The sequence below is a fragment of the Bos grunniens genome, chromosome 20 (genome assembly GCF_055505025.1).
Source record: "Bos grunniens cultivar Pamir isolate PY7600 chromosome 20, Bosgru_T2T1.0, whole genome shotgun sequence".
Taxonomy (NCBI): domain Eukaryota; kingdom Metazoa; phylum Chordata; class Mammalia; order Artiodactyla; family Bovidae; genus Bos; species Bos grunniens.
The window spans coordinates 29,726,528-29,750,633 of NC_141184.1; the positions used below are offsets into that span (position 1 = coordinate 29,726,528).

The 24,106-nt window shown below is 40.2% G+C and overlaps 1 protein-coding gene across 10 annotated transcripts in view; it reads right to left on the bottom strand.

Moving 5' to 3' along the window:
* The window catches only part of DROSHA (drosha ribonuclease III), a 122,950-nt gene that overhangs the window by 13,252 nt on the left and 85,592 nt on the right, over positions 1–24,106 (bottom strand). For all 10 annotated transcript variants that reach the window (XM_086361271.1, XM_086361267.1, XM_086361266.1 and 7 more), the window contains 7 exons: positions 23,369–23,428; positions 21,979–22,078; positions 18,428–18,530; positions 16,385–16,455; positions 10,544–10,588; positions 8,277–8,434; positions 6,796–6,901 (listed from right to left, as the gene is read on the bottom strand). In XM_086361271.1, the coding sequence (XP_086217397.1) occupies positions 6,796–6,901; positions 8,277–8,434; positions 10,544–10,588; positions 16,385–16,455; positions 18,428–18,530; positions 21,979–22,078; positions 23,369–23,428 (643 nt within the window). The remainder of the gene's footprint in view (positions 1–6,795; positions 6,902–8,276; positions 8,435–10,543; positions 10,589–16,384; positions 16,456–18,427; positions 18,531–21,978; positions 22,079–23,368; positions 23,429–24,106) is intronic.

Below are 24,106 nucleotides of genomic sequence, written 5' to 3' on the forward strand. Positions count from 1 at the left end.
GGGCCCCCTAGTGTAAACAGGAGAGTCTGACTAATTATCCTGAAGACTTTAATGTAAGAGCATGGGATGAAAGACAAATGTATTATTAAAAACGACAGTGATGTGCCTCACGGGTCTCTCATACCAAGAGTGGTGGCCAGATGGCCTCCATTTCCCGTGAGAACCGAAGAAAAGGTAGGCAAGTGCTAGCAGCCAGAGTGCAGGTCAGGGCCGCACAGCCAGTTTACAACAGTGACGGACAAGTTCTCAAATAGGAGCTGCGGAATCTGCCCTCTCAGAGATCTGTCAGCTCACACACCCGTTCACCTGATTCATGCCTCGTGCTGTCTGGAGGCAGCAGGGAAGGATTAGATCAAGGCTTCCCAAAGTTTATCTGCAACCCTCGCTTTCTCATTGTCCCAGTCATTCCTCTGTTTTGTTTTGTTTTTCTTCTTTTTCTCTCTTTAATCTTTTGGCCACGTCACAAGGCACAGGGGAGAATCTTAGTTCCCCGACCAGGGATCGAACCTACGCTGCCCTGCACTGGAAGCATGGAGTCCCAACCACTGGACCACCAGGGAAGTCCCCTCCAAATCATTCCTCTAAAAATAAAAATTTCAAGATACAAATGAACTTACCTACAAAACAGAAAACGACTCACAGACTTAGAGAACGAACTTATGAGTGCTGGGGAGCAGGATGGGAGAAGAAATAGGGAGTTTGGGAGGGACAGGTACACACTGCTGTATTTAAAATGGGTAACCGATGGACCTATTGTAAGACCGACTATACAGCACAGGGAACTCTGCTCAATGTTACGTGGCAGCCTGGATGGGAGGGAGTTTGGGGGAAAATGGATACATGTATATGTATGCCTGAGTCCCCTCAGTGTTCACCTGAAATTACCACAACACTGTTAATCAGCTATACCCCAATACAAAATAAAAAGTTAAAAAAAAAAAAAAAAAACTTAAAAATAAATAAAAACAAAAATTTCTGCAAGTTCATCTTGCTTGTGGATACCAACACTGGGCACAGGCCACACTGTAGGCATGAGACTGACAAGTATCTTTAGCTCTGTAGTTTGCAGTAAAGGCTAAGACAGAAGAAGGAAATAGACACAAAAACTCAAATGCAAATGTTAAAAAGTTGCAAGTGTGACAAGAAAGGCATTCTTGTCTGAGTAAGTGCTCTTTGAGACCTCCTCACTATTTACCCCCTCACTATTTACCCTGACTCTACTGAGTAGGTTCTACCCTCAAAAGCCAAAAGTTCTATGAAATAGAACCTCCTTCCTCTACATCCCCATTTGAACTCTCATCCCTAGACAACTGCATAAGCCTGACATTCCTTCCCAAACAGGCCTGCTTGAACATCCAACTTACAGAACACTCTGTTTTCCTCCATCAGCACTCAAAACTTGAAAACTGCAATTTCATTTGTTCAACTGTCCTTAGTCTCTATGAAACAAGTGTGCAAGGGAATAGCTCCGGGCTAACTAACGCCTCCCTGCAGTTGTGTGCTCTTTAATCACAATAATGATTTTTAGCCATCCTTTCCCTGCCTCCCACCCAGCCAAATGCAACTGCAATAAGCAATCCTTCACAAATTTTAAATTACTTTTAACCCTTAGACATTCATAAATTAAGTTTTCAGCTTCTTTCCTTACACATAAAACATGCTATTTCTCTCCAATGCCACTTCCACTTCCCTTTCTATATGAGTTATCCATCCACAAAACTCTCATTCTTCTACTTATCAAATATGTATTGAGAGCTCACATATGCCAGACACTGCCGGGCATACAGTGATAAATAAAAATATGCTCTCACATAACTTTCAGGCTTGTGGGACAGGCAAACTCAAAAAATAAGTGTCAAGAAGGAGAAGAACATGGAGATTTGACTAGAAGGTTCCCCTTGCATGCAGCAGTCACGCCCGAACTGACATCTCAGGCAGAGGAGGAGCTAGCAGGCAACTGAGAGGAGGGGCTTGAAGTAGAATGGTCTCCAGGTAGAACAAACCCCACGGCAAGAGGGGGCATAGAGGAATGCGAAGCAGGCCAGGTGAAAAGGTGCAGAGTGAAAGACAGAAATGTGACATGAGGTCAGGCAGGTGGACAGGCTTGTTCTTTAGTCACTCTCCAAAGAGCAAATGAAGAGCGTTAGAGTGGACTATGGTGATCATTCACTCAGCCTATTTGCTGAGCACAGACACGCCAGGACTGTTCAAACATCCAGGGAACCAGGGATGAAGAAGAGAGACAAAATACCTACCCTCATGGAGTTAACACCCTCATGAGAGAGCACAGACGGTAAACAAGTAAAATATATAGTCTGTACTAAGGAGGAGAAGGAAGGAGAAAATGGGAGGTGAGATTCTAGACAGGAGGAGGGGAGCTAGGGACGAGGATGGGATTTTCCAGGTGAGAGTCCTGGAGTGGATTGCCATTTCCTCCCGACCTAGGAATCAAACCTGGGTCTCCTGCATTGCAGGCAGACGCTTTACCGTCTGAGCCACCAGGGAAGCCCACTATTCAAGCAGAGTGAATGAAAGAAGGCCTCACTAGTGATGACATGTTAACAGAGGAGAGGGATATGGCCATAGCATGTGCAAAGGCCCCAAGGCAAAGGCCGGCTTAGTGTCCTGCAGGAATCTCACAGAGGCTAAAGTGAAGTGTCTAGGAGAAAAAGTTAGAGACGGTAGCAGGAAGGCCAGTCATACAGGGTCTTGTAGGTAACAACACTATCTTTTACCCTTGAGATGAGGTATATTCAAAAAGTTTTGCACAGAGGGGATTGTAATCTGACGTTTCTTTAAAACCAACCCCTCGAGATGATGTGCTGAACACAGACAGAGGGGTGGGGAAAGATGTACCAGTTGGGAGGCTATGGTTGTAATTTAAGGTAAAGATAATCATGGTCCAGACCAAGTTGGTTTAACAGTGAAGCTGGTGCAAAGTAGTCATGTTTGAGACAAACTTTTAAGGTAAAATCAACAAGCTATGCTAATGGGTAGGAGGTGTTAGCATGAGACAGAGAAGAGTTAAGGACAACTCCAAGGTTTCAACCTGCGCAACTAGAACAGAATGGTCCTTACTGATATGGAAAACACCAAGGTTTGGGGGTAGAAATCAGTTTTGTTTTGGCCATGATAGGTTTGAGCTGCCTGACAGAAATTGATCTAGAGATCTCTGTGGATCTATATAACCAAGTACATCTACAGATATGTAGACATATGAGTTTGAAGTTAGGGGGACAAGTAAGGGCTCAAGACATGAAACAGGAAGTAATGTATAGGCATACTCAGACTCATGGAGAGGAAGTCAACGGAAAAGAGAAGAGGCCTGAGAATGGGGGCACTCCAATATTGAGAGGTTGGGGAAGTGAAGAGGAACAACCAAAATGGACTAAAGATGAATGGCCACTGTGGACACAATAGATGTATTGTGAAGATGCCACAGGCCGCAGCAGGTAACCTGGCCTGTGTGGAGAAAGAGCTGATTCAGGAAAGTCAGTGTAGGAAGCCATAACCCGTAATGCAGTCCAATAGGCCTGAAACCTGAGACAACATCCCCCATGGGAGAGTACAAAAATGCCCACAGGAATGGCGAGGCCAGCTTTTCCAATAGTAACACACATCTCAGGGAGAAATCTGAACCGGCTGCCTTGCCTACTGCTTTGGATAAGCACAACCCTAAGATTCCTATCCTTCGCAATGTGCAGTAAGTGCCACCGCCTCTAACCGGATCTCTTTGTCAATCATATTCCTATAACTCTGTGTCAGCTGTGCAGAAACTACTGCCATGGTCCAGGTGATGGCAGAAGATCTGGGTGATGAATTGAGGTGGCTACTCCAGCAGTAACATGGTCAAAACTTGTGAATAGTCTATGCTGGAGGGAATGGAGGAAGCAAAGATGATTCCCAGGCTGCTGACTTGCCACACTGGATGGGTGATGGTACCCTTCAATTACTCAAGAAATAACTGGAAGAGGACCCAGATTTCAAGTTCAGCTTTGGATACACGGAGATGATGAGCAGGCAGCTGACACTGAAGCTCAGAAATGAGATGGGATTGAAGAAATCCATTCAGAAGTCTGCCTACAGCAGGAAACTAATGTTATATTTACAAAGAATGCCTATAAGAGTAAGAAGAGGAAATGCCTAGGAGTGAGCTTTCTGCATCCTGGAATATTCACCAGCTCTACAGAATAGGATGAGCCTGCAAAGGAAGCTGAGAGAGTAGCTCAAGAGCCGAGAGGAAAACCAGGAATGTAAAGCATCACAGCATTTAAAATACAGATTTTAAAATCTATATTTCACTTATTTTAGATAATCTTTGTTTTGCCAGCAGATCTGTTGGTCCTGCTGATTTCTACCAAAGTCTTCTGTGAATACAGTTCAAAAAACCCTCCATATCAGAATTTTGTCATCTGTTAACATCTTTCTAATAAGGTATCCCCAAATTCTCTAATTTCAAGGAAGCAAGGCCAATGATAAACATATTTCGGATCAAATTAGTTACAGCACTGAAGTCACTTTGGAAAGAACACAAAACTGAGTCTCCAGCATAGTCGTGCTTTCACCTTTATCCAGACCTGGGCAGGGCTCATGCCTTTCTGAGTCCTGGTTTCAATATCTGTTCAGTGTTGGGGTTGGGACATGTGTGCAGTGCCAAGAAGGGAAGCAATACATCTGTCAATCCATACCCTCCTCCTCCACAAAATTCTGGAGTTCACTATTGATTGGTGGGAATACAGGGGTAAATTGGAGAAGGCAATGGCACCCCATTCCAGTACTCTTGCCTGGAAAATCCCATGGATGGAGGAGCCAGGTAGGCTGCACTCCATGGGGTCGCTAAGAGTTGGACACGACTGAGCGACTTCACTTTCACTCTTCACTTTCATGCATTGGAGAAGGAAATGGCAACCCATTCCAGTTTTCTTGCCTGGAGAATCCCAGGGACGGTGGAGACTGGTGGGCTGCCGTCTATGGGGTCGCACAGAGTCGGACACAACTGAAGCGACTTAGCAGCAGCAGCAGTATAGGGGTAAATGTGTATACTGAAGTCACATATTTTCAGCAGTGGCCTCTATATGCCCATAAAATGAATGACTGCTTCAAGCCATTTGCTTTAATCTGGCCATTTCTCAGACCAACCAGATACTCTGACAGCTATGAAGTCTATTCCCTAATGGCAGATACAGAACCGAGCATTTATTGATTCCTGGATGCAGAGAAAGACACTAGATACTAGTTTATTTCTGGTAAATGCTCATATGTTCTTAAGAATTTAATATTAATTCAAAAGGAATTTCTTGTCAATCCAAAAGCAGTTAATTGTAAATGGTCATTAAACTGCTAATTTTAAACTAATTTTAAAAGTAAGAGTACTCCTGATTTCCCACAAAATGATACATGGGGCTTAGTAGAAACATAATAAATATTCATTCAATGAATGAATGAAAGGACCATATTTTGTTGGGTTTAGAAATTCTGCTGAAAAATTACATCTAAACATAGTCAAATAATCATATTCTCCCTAAATTCAATATCTGTGTCTCTCACATAAACTATTTCCAGGGTTCAGAGTTGCAAAGATAATATCAAATTCTATTCAAAGCAAAACATGCACAGAACGTGTAGAGATGCAAAGTATGAAAGACTTCTTATTTACCTCAAGCATAATGAAGAATGTCTGTACTCACAAGATGTCTTATGGTGTCTATTATTTTCTTTGCCCAGTAAGGTATTTGCTTTCTCAATGCCCAGTCCTAGAGGGACTTCTCAAAGGTTATTCCTTGTGCCGGGAGATCATCATCACTGACTTCTAGGCAGGTTTTGTTCTCCATTCCAGTTTTATTATTGATTGGTTTCACAGAGTAAAAACCGTACGCAGCAAATAAAAAAACTCGATAAAGTTTTATAAAACGAAACAAAAGTGAGAGGAATGGGAACCATTTCACTTTGTTCATAAATCAAACGTTTTCTCTCAATGTCCCTTTCACCTCCACACGGTCCAGCCAAACTAGGCTTCTGATCTTTCATGCTGTGCCCTTGTTTCAGCAGTCCTGATGCACGTAATGTCTTTGCAAAGAAACTTCTTCCCATTAATTCCCAATGGCCAAATCCTACTCATCCTTAAAGGCTCAAACATCATAATAACCATGAAGCCTTCTAGAAACTCCACAGCCAAAAGAAATCTTACTTAACCTAAACAGCACACTTTCCTTGTATAATATTTAACGTAGTTCTCCCTTGTATTTATAGCTACTTATTTATACTTTTTATAGTGTACATGTATCTGTATACACACACACCTTCAACTATACATATATATATAGACACACACACATATACATATGTGTATATATACAGAAAGAGAGAATTTGTAATTGTTAACTTGCATTTTTAATTTCTTCTAGTAGTTTTTAAACTTCTTATGGACAGACTACTACTACTACTACTACTAAGTCACTTCAGTCGTGTCCGACTCTGTGCGACCCCATAGACGGCAGCCCACCAGGCTCCCCTGTCCCTGGGATTCTCCAGGCATCAAGTAATATCTGCTCCCCTCATGAAGCCTAACTCAGTGTCTTGCACCAAGTAGGCAATCACTAAATAAAGGAGTATAAAATGAGCTCTCATCATATATTGTTTTTGCATACAGTTTACATAATGAAACAAAACCATATGATATGCTAAAGTCACCAAGAACTAAGTCACCAATTACATAAGTATATATCTGGCTCTTCGAATCTTCACTTTCTATTACACAGCAAACTTGTTGGAGGAAATGGTTTTACACAAACTCACAGTTAAGTGTCCTTCGTGATGATCTGGAAAATGAATGAATAAGTACTCCGTTGCTACCAGCTGCATTATGGAGTCACCAAGGAATTCCATCCTCTGATTGTGGCCTCTGGGGGGAAAAAACATCAATGTAAAGAGATCAATAAGCATTTGTAGATTCAAAAAAATAAAAATAAAAAATTTTAAGATATGATTTTAAAAAGCAATGTGTTCATCTTGCTTAAAGCACAAAACTAAACACAACTCCCCAAAGCCCCTCAACTGAGAAGAGATCTGAGTCAATATAGGTTCAGTTTCAAAGGAGAGTAAAGTGAGTACTACCTAAGGATTAAACAACTGCTGAAAGAAAGACTGGTAAATAGTACCTGGGCAGAAGCTGGGAAGAATCAATAGAAAAATAAAACACAGTTGAATCCTTGAACAACCTGGGGGTTAGGGGCAGCGACCCCCCAGGCAGTCAAAAATCCAGTTTAACTTTACAGTCAGTCCTCTGTACCATGGTTTGCACCTGCAGATTCAACCAAATGACACCATGCAGCACTGCAGCATGTACTTACTGAAAAATATCCACGTGTAAGTGGACCCATGTGGTTCAGACCTACGTGATTTAAGGGTCAACTGTATAGTACAGACAACAACCTTGCACAATCTTTACACAGACAAAATACAGCAAAAAGATCCAAGAATTTTCTATGCTAAATCTTTACCTTTTCATTGAAAAATAGACTCCAGTTTTCAAATCTGAATTCCAGGATAAGGACTAAAAAAATCTATGACAAGATTCTTTGGTTTTTTCAGTGTAAAGACAACTGTGAATATCTAATTTGGGGAAGAAAACCTGATGAGTGTGTGTTAGTTGCTCAGTTGTGTCCTACTCTTTGTGACCCTGTGGACTGTAGCCCGCCAGGTTCCTCTGTCTACGGGATTCTCTAGGCAAGAATACTGGAGTGGACTGTGGGGGAAGAAACCCAAAAACTGAATTAAAAAACATGTAAAAAAAAAAAAAAAAACCAGTTTTGGTTATTTTATCAGTTATTTCATTAGGTCATGTTCAAATCACTCACTCACAGCAGGGACTGGAGGGCCAAATTCATGCTATGGCCTGTTTCAGTAAATCAGGTTTAATTGGGACACAGCATGTTCATTCATTTATACTTTTCCTGTGGCTGCTTTTATGTTACTTTTGTGTTACTTATGAATCATCATGACTGTGACTACCTGGCCTATCTCTTCATAGGAAAAATTTTTACTTCCTTCACACTTATAATTTATAAAGAAATAAGATTCATGGCAATGAGACCAAAAATACTGGATTACAGCACATGCCCTGGTCTACACCAGTGTCTGGCTGCTCATCCATCTGAAGATGTGACTTCCCTGGAAATACGTTTGAAAACCCAATTCCTTGAAAGGGCACACAGCAAAAGTTTGGGACTGTGTGTCCAAATAGTCATGTTAGAACTACAAGAGTATTTCTAACTCACAGGGTCAGATGGTTAAATCCCACAGTTCTCAATGTGAATGCTCTTGCCAAAAGTCGAACATGTGTAAAAATTACTCCAATTGCATCTTCAAATTCAGTAAGTTTCTGTAGAACTGGAGAAGTCTCAATAAGTTGTCGATCAGTATTTGGCTCTTGAAGCTACAAGAAGGAACAAATAAATATCACAGGCAGTTTTTAGTTACAAATGTAATTATCAATTCTAAGTGTTTTATAAACTTCTCGTTCCCACAGGCAGAAATTTCTGAAATGCCAATAAAACATGAAAGCTTCTTTCTCATCCCTTAGAATGGCAAACAAACCTAATATTTAAAGAAGGCTCAAATAATATTTTCCAACCTTCTATCAGATTTCAAGGCCAAATACTATACACAGATAGTTCAAAATCCTAAGTATTATACTAGCTCTCCAAGGAAGAGGCAAGCTGAAGAACCACTCTTAGGGAATCTATCTATCTGGTAACTCAGCAGTTCTCAAACTTTCTCAATTATCCTCAATTATCTATCTATCTGGTAACTCAGCAGTTCTCAAACTTTCAGTTCAGTTCAGTCGCTCAGTCATGTCCGACTCTTTGTGACCCCATGAATTGCAGCACGCCAGGCCTCCCTGTCCATCACCATCTCCCGGAGTTCACTCAAACTCACGTCCATCAAGTCGGTGATGCCATCCAGCGATCTCATCCTCTGCCGTCCCCTTCTCCTCCTGCCCCCAATCCCTCCCAGTATCAGAGTCTTTTCCAATGAGTCCTCTTCGCATGAGGTGGCCAAAGTACTGGAGTTTCAGCTTTAGCATCATTCCTTCCAAAGAACACCCAGGGCTGATCTCCTTTAGGATGGACTCAAACTTTAGCACTCATCAAACTCTTGCAGTACTTGTTAAAAGCAGATGGCAAGGCCCTGCACCCAGAGTTTCTCACTCAGTATGACTGGAATAAGGACTAGGAATCTGCCTTTCTGGTAATTCCCAGGTAACACAGATGCTGCAGGTATGGGGATCAGCTTTTGAGAATCACTGCGTTGAATAACTTGACCACTGTGTATCTTTCAAGGGGCTAATCTATTTTGGTAAATGATCATCATTAAACTGAATTCAGCTTACACTGGAGATTATTATATTAATACCACTAGGCAGCTGCTCCACGTAACAATGAGCCTTTAACCACTGCTGTTAAGTCTCTTCAGTCGTGTCCGACTCTGTGCGACCCCATAGATGGCAGCCCACCAGGCTCCCCCATCCCTGGGATTCTCCAGGCAAGAACACTAGAGTGGGTTGCCATTTCCTTCTCCAATGCATGAAAGCGAAAAGTGAAAGTGAAGTCGCTCAGTCGTGTCCGACTCTTAGCGACCCCAAGGACTGCAGCCTACCAGGCTCCTCCATCCATGGGATTTTCCAGGCAAGAGTACTAGAGTACTTTAACCACTAGCAGAGAGCAAGTATAAAACATCTGAAATGAATATTTTAAGGAACTTTGGGCTAGTTCATATTCATAAAATACTTTGAATTAATGTCACTTGTTACTGTGAAGCCTCTCATAAGAGAGTTCAGCCACTAGTGATGATGATTATATATATAATATATATACAAAAATGTATATGTGTGAGTATACATTTACATGTATATATTTATATATGTCTCCAAGGTAAAAGGGTAATAAAAGCAAAGAAGAGTGAGAATTTTTGAAACAACTGGGGGAAAGAGTGTCACCATATATAGATCTTTTAAATTCTAAAATCTTGAATAAAGTCATTATACTCTACTAAAATTTTAATTTACAATGTTTTATGCAACTGAAGTCAAATCTCTGAATTTCTAAGATACAAATTAGGTTACAATTTAGCAATGTTAATTTAGTATTTGTTCTACTTTGTAATAAGCCCAAACCTGCTTTCGTATTACTTTCCCTATAATAGCAGGCATGTAGACACACTGGAGACAACACACTCTGTCTTGAGTATCACTATTCTGGGGAAGAGAGGGGACCAAACCACAGCCAGTCAAGTAGCTCTTCCTGCCTTTTGAGCGATGGCAACTCCCAGTGCTTCGCCCACCTCACCCCAGACCACAAAAACACAATGCATGGCCTCGTTTTAGTATTTGTTCCAAAGTTCTCCAGTCTGATACCCCAGCTTAAAGTCATAATGCCACCGAAGGGAATCAAAGGATAAAAGCAGAAGGGGACAAAAGGCAAAGTGAAGCATCGTGAGTACCTGGAGTTACAAAGCTCACTGCAGACAGGAAGGTCACACTTACCTGGAGTGGGTGGAGAGGATAATTGAGCCAGACTTCGCGCAGGTCCTGGAAAATGGAGTGATGCCTTTAATGCTCGAGGGAGTCATTTAACACACTCTAGAGTACTAAATAAAATGCCATTATGTGAAATACTGAACTATTTCAGATGCTGACTCCACTTACTGCAAATTCGATAGTGCTGGCAAATGAATTTTTTAAAAGTGTTTTCACCACTCCAACTGCCTGTAGTGACTCTAATTAGCCTATTAAGCTGAGGAGGAAAAGAGCCACCCCCGCCCCCAGGAGTCAACAACACCTTTTAAAACTAAGTTACACATTCGCTTAACCCAATACAGTGGATTAAGCTGCTGTTTTAATTATATGTTTTAGTTTACCATTCCCCAGAAATGTTCATCGCCTGTGCCTTTTGGAATTAAAACTCATCTCGAATGGTCCTTTACTTGGGCACTAATTCATTATCATTGAGTAACTTTAACATGGGAGTGGAAAACACCCATATCTAGTTCCTAAACTCTTAGATTTGTGAGATCACACTTTTACTGAGGGTCACTACAAATGTATACTTGAAATAAGAGAATAAATAAAAGCATTAATTTTGTAGAAAATCCTAATACACTATTTTATCCACTGAGTTAAATCCAGAGGCATTTATAATAGACCTTCCTCAGGATTAAAGTGTTTTTCCTTCAGTTTTAGACTCTAGGGAGCCTCTAACTGAATCTCCTTTCAGGCCTTGACAACTGGTTTTTGAGATAAATGACAAAATTTTTTAAGAAAAAAAAAAATTTTTTTTTAATTTTTGAAGAGGAAAAGTATAGTAAAATGTATTATGATGTGATACAGATGATGACAAAGGGAAATAAAAATACCTGATAATTTTGTACATCTTGCATATTAAAATATGTCTAGGTTTTGTTTTTGGTATTTTATTTTTGCAAATTTTTTTTTTAAGTTTAAATATCAAACTGTTCTTTTAAAGCTTTTAAAGAACTTCTCTTAACCAATTCAATAACCTTTCCCTGGAATTCTGTGTAGCATAAATTACACTGAATGTCACTCCCTTCCTGTGACTTTCTCAAGTTCTCTCACTGCTTTTCTCCCCCTGCTATACCTGAAACGGACATGCACTCAACTTCCACCAAGAGCCTGACCTACCCACTACCTGTTCCTCTGGAGTGCCCGCCGCCCCCACTGCTTTAGCTGCTGCCTGTTTAAATCATCTGCTCACCTCTGCTGCAGTTCTGACCTCTCATCCAAGCTACACATCCGTAACTCTAAGCGCCTTAATTGGCGTCTTTTACCTCATATCCAAATGACCAAATCATCACTTTTTACCTTCAACTAGGGATCATGGTGTTAGGAAAAGCTGTAGGCTGAGGAGACAGGCTGCCTGATTCAACCCTGATTCCCTGTTGGCCAGTTTCTTCACCTCCCTTAAGCCAACCTTTCCTCAAGCAGTCGACAAAGATAATCACAGTACCTACTTCAGAGTGTTCTCTGATGCCTCGATGAGCAATGTACTCAAAGCACTGAACCCAGTGCGGCACACAGGAAATGCCAATATTAACAACAAGTACATCAACAATGATGATAAACAAGTATCTCTTCGGACCAACTCCAATCTCCAAAGCAGAAGATTCTCAAGGACTTCGAGATTCATCTTTCTCCTTTCTCCTATGTCTTTTTCACTCAAAAACACTGATTTCTCCTTTGATGTCTGCTGCCACCCATGTTGTTGTAATAGCTTTAAAACCTCACAACTAGCCGGTTTCAATGGCATCCATTTCCCTGACTGCACCCTGCACTGAGATACAGCTCTGCCGCACCCTCGTGTCAGAGAAACAGAACACACCTTGCTGGGTTCCCAGCTCTGCTTTGTTAGCCCAGGGACCTTGGAGAAAGCCTCTACCTCCAGTTTGCTCTTCTGGAAAATGTTCATCAACTGTTGGGACATTAGTTCATGCAGCATGTTTTTACTGAACATCTGTTAGGTATCAGCTAAGTAAGACATTGAATAAGACACTAGCTCTGTCCTCAAAGGAGCCTACTGGGGAAGAATAAGGGTTCAGTTCAGTTCAGTCGCTCAGTCGTGTCCGACTTTTGTGACCCCATGAATTGCAGCATGCCAGGCCTCCCTGTCCATCACCAACTCCTGGAGTTCACTCAAACTCACGTCCATCGAGTCGGTGATGCCATCCAGCCATCTCATCCTCTGTTGTCCCCTTCTCCTCCTGCCCCCAATCCCTCCCAGCATCAGAGTCTTTTCCAGTAAGTCAACTCTTCGCATGAGGTGGCCAAAGTACTGGAGTGTCAGCTTTAGCATCATTCCTTCCAAAGAACACCCAGGGCTGATCTCCTTCAGAATGGACTGGTTGGATCTCCTTGCAGTCCAAGAGACTCTCAAGAGTCTTCTCCAACACCACACTTCAAAAGCTTCAATTCTTTGGCGCTCAGCTTTCTTCACAGTCCAACTCACACATCCATACATGACCACAGGGAAAACCATAGCCTTGATTAGACAGACCTTTGTTGGCAAAGTAATGTTTCTGCTTTTAAATATGCTAACAAGGTTGGTCATAACTTTCCTTCCAAGGAGTAAGCGTCTTTTAATTTCATGGCTGCAATCACCATTGCAGTGATTTTGGAGCCCAAAAAAATAAAGTCTGACTCTGTTTCCACTGTTCCTCCATCTATTTGCCATGAAGTGATGGGACCAGATGCCATGATCTTCGTTTTCTGAATATTGAGCTTTAAGCCAACTTTTTCACTCTCCTCTTTCACTTTCATCAAGAGGCTTTTTACCTTCTGCCATAAGGGTGGTGTAAATGAGTACAATTTAATAAACTATAACAAGTTCTATAATGGTGATGTATATGTTCCAAGTGCTGAGAAGACTCTGCCTGGGGTATCAGATCAAGTTTCCAAGAGGAGGGGACTCTTCAGCTAAATTCTGAAGAACACGAGGAATTCCGTACAGCAGAGGGAAATGATCAAAAGCAGGGCATGGTACATACTCAAATAAAAGGTCTCAAAGTGCACACACACAAAAGCGTAGTTCTTAATAAGCAGAACACCGAGAATTTTAGGGCAGCAAAAAACATGACACCATAATAATGGCTATCCGTCATTATATATATACATGTCTGAACCCGCAGCATGTACAAAACCAGAGTAAACCCTCAGGTAAACTATGGACTTGGGGTGATTATGATGTGTCAGTGTAGATTCATCTATTGTACCAAATGTATCACTCTGGTTGGGGCTGTTGATAGTGGAGCAGGCGGGGCATGTGTGCGTGGAGGGAATATATGGGAAATTTCAGGACCTTCCTCTCAATTTTTCCATAAATCTAAAAAAACTTTTTAATTTAAAAAATTTTAAAAAGTGATTTCTAGAATGGCACAAAGAGGGAGTGGAAAGAAAGGAGACTGAAAAAGTAGGTGGGAGTCAGATTATGGGAACTATGAAATGCTCTGTTGTGTAATACAGGCTTTGGCAGGCAATAAAGAAACCAAAGATTTTAAGCTGCAAAGACCCTAATCGAATCTGTGCATGAAAAAGAAGACAACGCTGCATGAATGATGGACTAGAGCAGTGGGGAACGACAACAGTTTAATTATTTCAGGTGAGAGACGAGGAGGACAAATGTTGAAGCAGCAGGATGGCCGAGACTAGGGGCCGAACTGCCAGGGGTCTGTGACTGAATGAAGACGGGGAGAAAAAGCTTAAGGACAAAAGAAGAGCCTGAGGTTTCTGGTTTACATCATAAACTGAGAGAAGTGTATCTTGGGGCTTAGGTGACAAATTCAAACACTAAACCTGTTGCGATGAGGTGTCTGTGGAACACCCACATGAAGCTGCCTGAAACCAGTCTGAAAAGACACTTTTTCCAGTTTCAGGAGCTCTGAAGAAAGGCCACGGTCAGAGAAACTGGAACCCACATGCAAAGACCAAAGAGGGTGTGCGAGGGGCAGTGGAAGACTAGGAAAGTTTATATAGGGATCGCTGTCTTTCTAAGAGGGTCATTGGATAGCTGAATGGAAACAACAGCTCTGAATGTACCAAGTACATTGGGTCACACAGACCTGAAAACACAGAACTGGCAGAATCTGCCTGGGGCTGAAAGAGTAAAAAGCAGTCCAGGCTGATAAAGAAAGATGACACAGAGAAAGCCAGCTTCCAAATCAACAGGACACCATGCTTCCTCAAGGTCTTACAGAATCGGGAAAACCGTGGACGACCCGCTCTCGGAGGGGGACCGCTTTCCCACCAGGGCTGCCCTCTGACCTGCTTTGCTTTGCTGTGTCTGAGCCCTGTTCAATTTCACAAAAGAAAAGACACACTAAAACTAAGCTGAATGTCAGCTGTCCCACTGATAAGATAATGTTCAGACTCTGCTTTTTCATTTGGTCATTTATTCAATTCATTCCTTTAACAAATATTTATTAAACACTGCCCCTGCCAGCACTGAACCTGGTACTAGAAATGTAAGATAAGCCTGCTAAGTAGACAAGTGGGAGAGAAGCAGTTTAAAGAGAGAAAAGAATCTAAACAAAACTGAGGCTGTTAAGAACACCAGGTGAAAGCTGCGTATACATCAGGAAGGAACAGAGTGGATGGGGGATAGGGGCAGGAGTAGCTGGAGATGGGACAGGCCGAAGGGAGGAGGGGCTCACAGAGGCAAGACTGGAAGAGGAAATAAGGTAACGAGGTTGCTGAAATCGCCCACGAAAGATAAAAGGCCAGAACGAAGTTATTTTAAGATTTGAGAAAAAGACTTAAAATACATCTGTTACAGTTATAAATCAACATGCAGACTTGTTTATAGGTTGTAAGACAAAATGGGGGACATGGAACACTGGTGTATCGATAATGTTCCCATCAGGAGGAAATTCACACATATAAAATCATCACCTATCTCTATAAAAACAGGTAAAAGAAAATCAAATCCTCAGATATGAACATCATCCAGGTCCCATTTTTCAAAACCATTGATTCTTTTTTTTTTTCAAACTATCCTAAGGAATACAGTAATAACATCTGACAGCCACTTAAGTTGAAGGTTTCACAAAGGCTTAAAATACTGGCTTGCCATGTTCTTTATTGCTCCGTGAGGGCTATTTCATTCAATTAAAATGACATTTCAATTTGGAATACAGAGTTGCCTCTCTCTTTAAATGTTAAATTGACTTGTTTTGGTACAAAAAGAATCTAGTATGCTCTATTACATGCAGGATTAAAAAGGTAGCCCTGGCAATATTAATAGCTTAATACTTTGTAACAACAGAAACTATTTTAGAATCTATCATTTTTTCTTATACTATAATTTGCTTTTAAAAAAAGTACTTTCATACTCTTATTCATAGCTCTATCAAAAACTCCCTATGAGCTGACTTTCTAAAATAAATATACATTTATCTAGTCTACATAATTACATAAAAACAAATCATAAACAGAAAAGTCAAAAGACTATAGCTTCAACTAAGCCTGCATGGGGTAGGTACCCAATGATTATTAAATATAAAATCATAATTAATTTTATGATACTTTAAAATAAAGCAAGGTCCTACCATATTTGTATTCATATTTAACTTACAAGTGACTATGAGGAAAGATGGGGTTTTGGGTAGAGGATAAAGTCCTAGTGTAAATGTCCACAGATCTTAACCATCTGTGACAGAGTTGAATAGCTATTTTTGAAGTGCTTGAAATCTTACTATCTAGGGCAGATTTGGGGTTTTTGTTTCTCTTACATGCTCTTTAAAATACAAAGACTAATTGATATAAAATCCCCTATAATGATATATAACTGAGAAAAATCAAATGAGTTGAAATAAATACCGGATCATTAAAGAGTAAGCGTCCAAATAACTGCTTGGCTTCCTCCAGGCTTCCCTCCAAGTAAACAGCTCCTAGATAAAAGAAGAGAACGCCAAAAGGAAGGCTGCATTAATATTCAGAGAAAATTACATATCTCTATAAAAAGCAAAAAGGCAAGCCAAAACCCACTCATGGGAAAAATCGACCAGATCAGAAGCAATTGTTTTAAAGGTAGCATTTTCCCTCTTTTAACTGCGCTTTGTATTATAAGTTAGACTGAAATACAAAATTCAATTTACCAAAATATAAACCTAATTTTTTAAGAAAAACAGGCCAACTATTATCTATCATAAAGGATATGGGTATGAACCATTACTGAGGGAACTATACACAAATACTTGACTTTATGAAAATATTGTTTCTTTTTCTATATTTATAGTTTATATTTCAGGCCACAGACAAAATATGAGTACAGATAAATCAAGGCTTCTGCCAATAAAATAGTAGGATAAACTTTACCTTTAATTAAAAATAATTCTTAAAAATTTTTTGAAATAATTAAGCACTGTACACATATTTACCACTAATCATAACCAGTTAGTACTATAGTAACATTTTAACTGGGAATCAAACAACTCTGGAGTAGGGTGGTTCTTAAAATCATATTTTTCATATCTGTCTTCAGAAAGGCTATTTTCCATGTAAAATAGAAACTTAGTCACCTGGGCTTTTGATGACTAAATACATTTATTATTTATCAATAGAGGTAGTAATAATGATAACAATTATAACAGTGATGATGATGATGATCTTAGTAAAAGCAGGGGTTTGAGGAACCACTTATGCCCTAGGCCCTATGCAAAGCATTTTCACATTCTTATCTTCACCTTTAAGGACACCTCAGTAAGAAGATATTAGAAAAGACTTATAGGTTTGGGGTCCACAGTAGGTGATCTGGGGAAGGGGTAAAGGAAATGGAACTTTGCCCTGGATTTGCTGCAGTTAGGATCAGATATTAAGGTTGTTACAACTCTGTGAGCTAAGTGATACTATCTCCATGTCATAGATGGGAAAACTGGGGTTCAAAGAGATTCAGTAACCTGGCAAAGACACAGAACTGATTAATGACGCGAGAGGGAACTGAACCACGTGTGCCTGGCTATGGAGCTAACTGTAACATTAACTGTCAAAAATATGATGGGAAAAAAATTACAGAGCAGTCATTCCACATGACAAACCCTCTGAAAATAGACATATTTGTACAAAACAGACATAGCTGTGAAAAGACTGTGGATAATTATTAAACATTCTCTTGCTACCATCATCAGCATAAAACTATAATGGGAAGCTTTTATATTCATTTTCAAAGGAAGAGGGCAAAACTGATAAGGAAGTACAGAGGCCTTTGAAAAATAAAATGTATGAAATCATCTACCTAAAAAAAAAATCAAGGAATTGTCAATCTAACATCTCATGGTAAAGCATCCTTGCAATCACCAGCTAATTAACTCTTCATAACTTTCCTGTACAACAGCTAATTATATTCTGGTTATAGGAAAAAAGAAACTGAGGAAGTAAAGAGCCTGAGTGTCTGCATTAGCCGTGCTTTAAGTGAATAAACAATAGTTGTAGAGACTCAGGCCCTGGGGTTTTTAAATATGCAGTGTCTTCAAGATGTTTAAAGCAGAAAATCCTGTAAAATAGCTTCAAATTTTGTTTAAAAAAAAAGTATTAGGGCCTAACCAGCAACTTATTTATGTATGTGATCCTGAATCAAATCTGGCAAGTAATCTATCCTCATATTAACTCACTTCAATTCAGTTCAGTATATACTAAGCATGTACATGACATGATACAAGAAATTCAAGAAAAGAAAGCGTGACTGCTGCTCCGGAAGAACCACAATAACTACAATACAAGGAGGCGGGTATCATACTGGGGACTTCACAGTATGATATGAAGCTTTGGGAACAAGTAATTTTGTCCCAAGGCTTCACACTGAATTTTATGTGCTCTCCAGACATTTCAGACATGCAAAAAACTAGACTATAAAAGAGAAATTACCTATTAATGCTTCAAAACAATTAGCCATTGCATGCCGAAGGTCTGATTCTCTACAAAGGTCAGGTCCATGAGCATAAAGCATAAACCGATCCAGTTCAAGTTTCTACAAAATTCAGAATGACAAAAGTTAGAGAATATCAGCAAAATCATAACTATTATAACTCAGCATCTCCTAGGCGGTACAGTTACAAATTAACAGGCCTTAGGTGAAAGTTTAATCTACCATTCTTTACGAGTCCATACATACAGTTCAGCGCGACCAATTTCACATTTTCCCCAAGCAAGCTTCTATGAACTCTGATGATTCAAGCAGGTTCAGAATGGACCAAATCTGATCTACCCAACTCCAAGTTCAGAAAAAGCACTAGCCTAAGTTTGGAATAAGACTCTTACAAGGCCATGCCTTTGAGTTTACCCAATATGTCTAGAGATACAAACTCAACCCAAAGTTAACCTCTTGGATTCCAAAGTTACATGGTACTGATGGTCTTTGTACTGTATGAAAAATCAAGAGATTTTTACGTGGTGGAGTAGATGGGGACTCTCAGAAGACTTAAAAATGCCTTATTTCTCTAAATCTTTTTTTTCATATTTAATAAGGATTTGGATTTGGGGAGCCATATATTTTTGTACTTGTGTCCCTTTGTGAGGTTTCCACACTCATCCTTCTGAAGGCTGAGTAAGAATCTGAGCAATGGGTTGGAACTACCTTAAGGGCTCTGGGAATATTGTTTGTAATGAATTATATTTTCTTTTTCTATTTGGCCTCAGACAAGTTTAGAGACAGATTTATGGTGCAATTCTGGAAATTGTATAGGACTGATGAACATATCTGGGTACAATAACTTTACCTCTGGCTTTATTTTACTATCTTACCCATATTTTCTCTTTGTTTTGACTTCAGTCCCTACTTATTTCTTTTCCTATTGTATCATAAAGGACAAATCAAGTCCTTTTAGAACTAGACACAGTATAAATGGTTTTTACAAAACTCTTGAGATTGAATAAATGGAAATCATAATTTGTTCCATAAAAGGAAAAGGACATAAACATTGCATAAGCACACAATAAATCAGTTTCTATTACCATATAATTCAATTCAATAAATACCTACTAAGCAATAACATGCCACATAATATGGAACAAGTCACAAGTCAATGAACAACCTAGGACAACATGAATCTCATCAGCTCTCAGACAAAAGAGACTCAGATATTGTGTCTTGGTATGTACGTTAAAAATAACCATATTCATTTACATTGAAAAAGAGACAATAAAATAAAAACAGGGCATATATGCTATCAGTATTTTGGATTGGTAGGAATTCATGAGTATATTATAAACTCAAATGAGAGTTTTGACTACCACAAATACAAGAGAAGAAAGCACCTTTTTTCAAAAACTGATCCCCAAGTACAAGAGTTTATGCTAGAATATGTAAATTTTACTTGTTTCACAACTTCACTGGGAAAATCCAATTGCTTGCTATCTCTGGAGCCCTGCTTTGAGAGTAGAATGCAAGCCATTTTTATATTATAAACAACTATTCTGGAATGTTATGAATTTTCTAACTTCTCATAATCCCGGCTCCATATCCTTATTTTTTCATGAAGGCATTAGTGGAAATTTTAAAAAGGAGAGTGATGTTCCACTGTGCATGTGTTAAAACGTTCACTGTCTGGAGTGCTGACCTAGAGCTTTTATTACCTTCTCAGAGTCAGAACTCTTCTTCCATCAAGTCTCTCCTCTCACATGGTTAAGAACCACTGCTCTAGAGAGAAGGGCAAGGTTTACCACTGCCTTCTGCCGGAGCAGATGGGTGTTGAGCACTATGGGTACGTCAGGGTTTGGGGTGGAGGAGGATTACACAGACATCCCTGAAGGGAAGAAATGGCCAGTGGCCACCCCCATTGTAACTCATGGCTCTATACACCACCCACTGTGCTGTATTTTCATTTTCATTTCCCACATTTTGAAAATATCCTCCCTACAATTGTTTGAAAAATAATCATGCAATTCCATTATACCTGAAACTCTAAAGAAAACAATGGCAGGGAGAGGTGGGGGAGAGTGTGCCGACAATCTACTTATTAAAGGTATTTCCAACAGACATTCACGTGAGCTATCAGGAAGCATCTTGACAATTAAGTCAACTAAACACTGAAGCACTCGTGGAATTTCATTCATTGTGAGCCTAAAAACCAAGTTGGTTTTTCCTGAAGGCATCACTATTTATATTCTCAAATGCCACTGAAGCTGGGTCAAAGCCTACCACCACAGTTACGATGAGGATGTTATATAAAATACAGCAGTACACTCTTGCTAACACAAAAACCATGGGATAAAATTAACCGCATATTAAATGTAATTAATGCCTTGGCAAGATCAAATTAAGAAGTCAGTTGCAAAACTAGAATGGGTTTTATCTAGTCTTTTCTACCATATTCCAACATTTATATCAAAAATGAAGAAAAAAATAGAAATTACTTAAAAATCAAGGAAAACTCACAAAAGCTTTTACAACAGATCACTAATGTTCGGGAATTTAATAGCCACCATTGCCCCTATTACTGAATAAACCCACAGGCCTATAAAATGTAATTGATTGATAAATGTAATTTATAAGTGGCAGCAGCAATAAAAACAACTAACTCCTCCTAATTTATTCATATGTTTATGTAATTACTATGAACAAGCATTGCACCAAGCACTTCATAAACGAATCACTAAAACTCAAATGGTAATCTCCCTAAATTCTCACAACCACCCTATGTGGTAGATGCTAACAGATCTCCATTCTACAGATGAGAAAGCTATGGCTTGGCAAAGAGAATATCAATTTGTCCATGGTCCCCCTGCTGGTATCCTGAATTCCCAAACAAGTGCCAGGGTCCTATCCGTTAGGATTTATGATAACAAGACACTGCAGAGAGACAGGAAGATCAAATGAGACAACACAAGCAACATGCCTACCACGAATCTAAATCAAGGAAAGGTTCTGTCAGTCAGTCGGCAAAGTCAATGTGGCTGGCTAAACAGCCTAAAACCAAAATCTTAATTAATAGGACTTGTGATCTGGGGGGATTCTCAAAGATCTGTAAAGTATCCCCCATGAATACAAATGGCCTGGAGTATTCTATTCAAAGCTATAATTCTGTCTGTTAAAATAAATTAAAAACAAATGTAATTCAGAAATATTACACAGAGGGAAAATATGAAATCTTTCATTTCTTTTGCTCTGTTCTCATGCTCCTTTTCCCCAAATGTTTAACTCTGTTCATGCACGTCTGTCAATTTTTTCCTCTTCTGTGACCGAGACACCTCACTGCGGAGTTCATTAGCTGCTGGTGAAACTCACTAAGGTAACAGGATTGATAAGGCTGAGTCCTTAAAACCCAAACAGACAAATAAACAAAAAATCCTTCCTCGTCAATAAAATATTAAACCCTTAATATACCCTAAAGAGTTACTGATTCAAATGCAAAGTTATGCACGGACTGAAGAAGAGAATGTAGACTTCACTGCAAATAAAGTGCAAACACTTGACGTACCTTTGCTAGCATGGCAAGGTGCTGGTTCTGAACGATGGCAGTCCGATAGGTTGCTAATCCCCCCTCTTCCAGACTGGGAAACAGATAGTACAAATGGACACTGCCAAAAAAAAACCACACGGATAAGTATGTATCACAATATTCTGTATGTGGTTCTGAGTCTAAAACAACAGCCCTGACACATATCTGCGCAGTGCATACCGGCTGGGTTGAACTAAACTGAAAGGTCTCTGAAGGGTTAAATAGTAAACACAGTATATCTGAACGTGCTAAAACCCAAACACCATCCACTCATCTGTTCACACTGACTTCTTTAAAAAGAGCTCTCTGAAATACGATGACAATGAAGACCTGAACAATCATTCATCCTGCTGAGAGCAATCCTATCTAACACTTGAAAAGTGAGCCTGGAGACAGAGAGCTTTGCTTGGGTTGGGTTATAAGGGCCCCTGAGGAGAGCTCTGAGCAGGGCAGCCAGGTGGCACATTTGTCACAAGTACAGATGGGGACAGGAACAGAACCAGGAGTGGCAAACAGAGACCGGACTACTGATCAGGGAAGTCCGGGAATTAGGAAGAAGGCTGACGGAAAACCAGGCCGGACCACAAGGGTAACTGCGCTCTCCTAATTCTCAAACTAGTTTCGAAGACCCACTGTTGATTGGGGCAGCTAAGCTAGTTTGGCCCTATTGTGTCCAGTGAGAACACGCTGAGAAAAATGTTCTTTTGCCTCACTTTGTCCTTCGTGGGAAAAGAAATGATTGAAAGAGAATAAAAATAGCTTGAGACAGTTCCAAGAGCAACATGTGTCATCTCCCTTTAAGAGAAATTTTATGAGTATTGAGAAACCAAAATGTACTTTCCTACCTCTACCTCCAAACTAAGGACCCAAAAACACTTCTGGAGAGAAAACACACAAACATACAGACACACATACACTAGACACACCCAAAAAATCTGGTTATTAAAATCCTCGTAAGCTTTCCTTCCCTTGAGTTCAGAAAGAGTGAGAAAGGGATCAAAGACAAATCCCAGAAAATGAAATGACATTTTAAAATATCATCCCTTTCTTTACAAATTGAATATAAGCTCTGAAGCATCTAGACCAAGACAAGCTGATCTCTCGTGCTGTAGCAACTTGAACATAAACTTGACAGGACAGAGACGCTAGCCTTTCATCTTGTAATCCTGCTCATTACGGCATCAGGGAGTGCAAGTTATCAGGGCAAGAGCCACAGACACGGAGCTTTTAAGCTCTGCAGAAGAGACCAAAACCACTGTGTTTCAAGGCTTTATTGGGCTAATTACAAAGAAGGTAATGTATTAAGTAAAGGTAATGTATTAAGCCTGTAAAATGCAATTATTGGGGAACAGCAGAAAAGCCTACTTACCTGGTCAGAAATTCAACGACAGCATCACCCAGGAACTCCAACCGTTCGTTGTGATTAATCCTACAGGAGAATTAAAAACTTCTCTTGAAATAGCCCACATTTACATTTCCTCCCTCTCCTCTCAAAGGAAAGGATGCTGAGGGTTAGCTCCTTTAGTAATCAAAGCACCCTAACGAACTCCTCATAATCAAGGGCTCTGATGGCCATCCTGCCAGGGGGTGCCTAGGAGGGAAGGGAGGAGGGAGCACTGCCTCCTACCATGGGGTTCAGGCTTCCTACCCTGGTGCCTCCGTCCCCTGGGAATCAGACTTAAGGCAATGAGACATCAGCCTAACAACTGTGAATCTTTCTACACTGCTATCAGGTGGACGAGAGAAGGGAGAATGCATTCTTAGAGTAAGAACAGTGGAAAATCAGCACTGGCACCATGTTCTAGCTTCCCAAGGTCCAAACTCTGAATTTGACCTCATGTCTAAAGTCTCTTAAAATGGGCCTAACCTACCTTTTCAGTCTGCTATCCTCTTCCACCAATGCCCTGGGGCCTTTTCCAAAACTGCCTGGTCCTCTCTGAAAAGTGCACGTGTGCATGCTAAGTTGCTTCAGTTGTGCCCGACTCTTTGCAACCCTATGGACTGTAGCCTGCCAGGCCCCTCTGTCCATGGGAGTCTCCAGGCAAGAATACTGGAGTGGATTGCTGTGTCCTCCTCCAGGGAATCTTCCCGACCCAGGGATGAATTA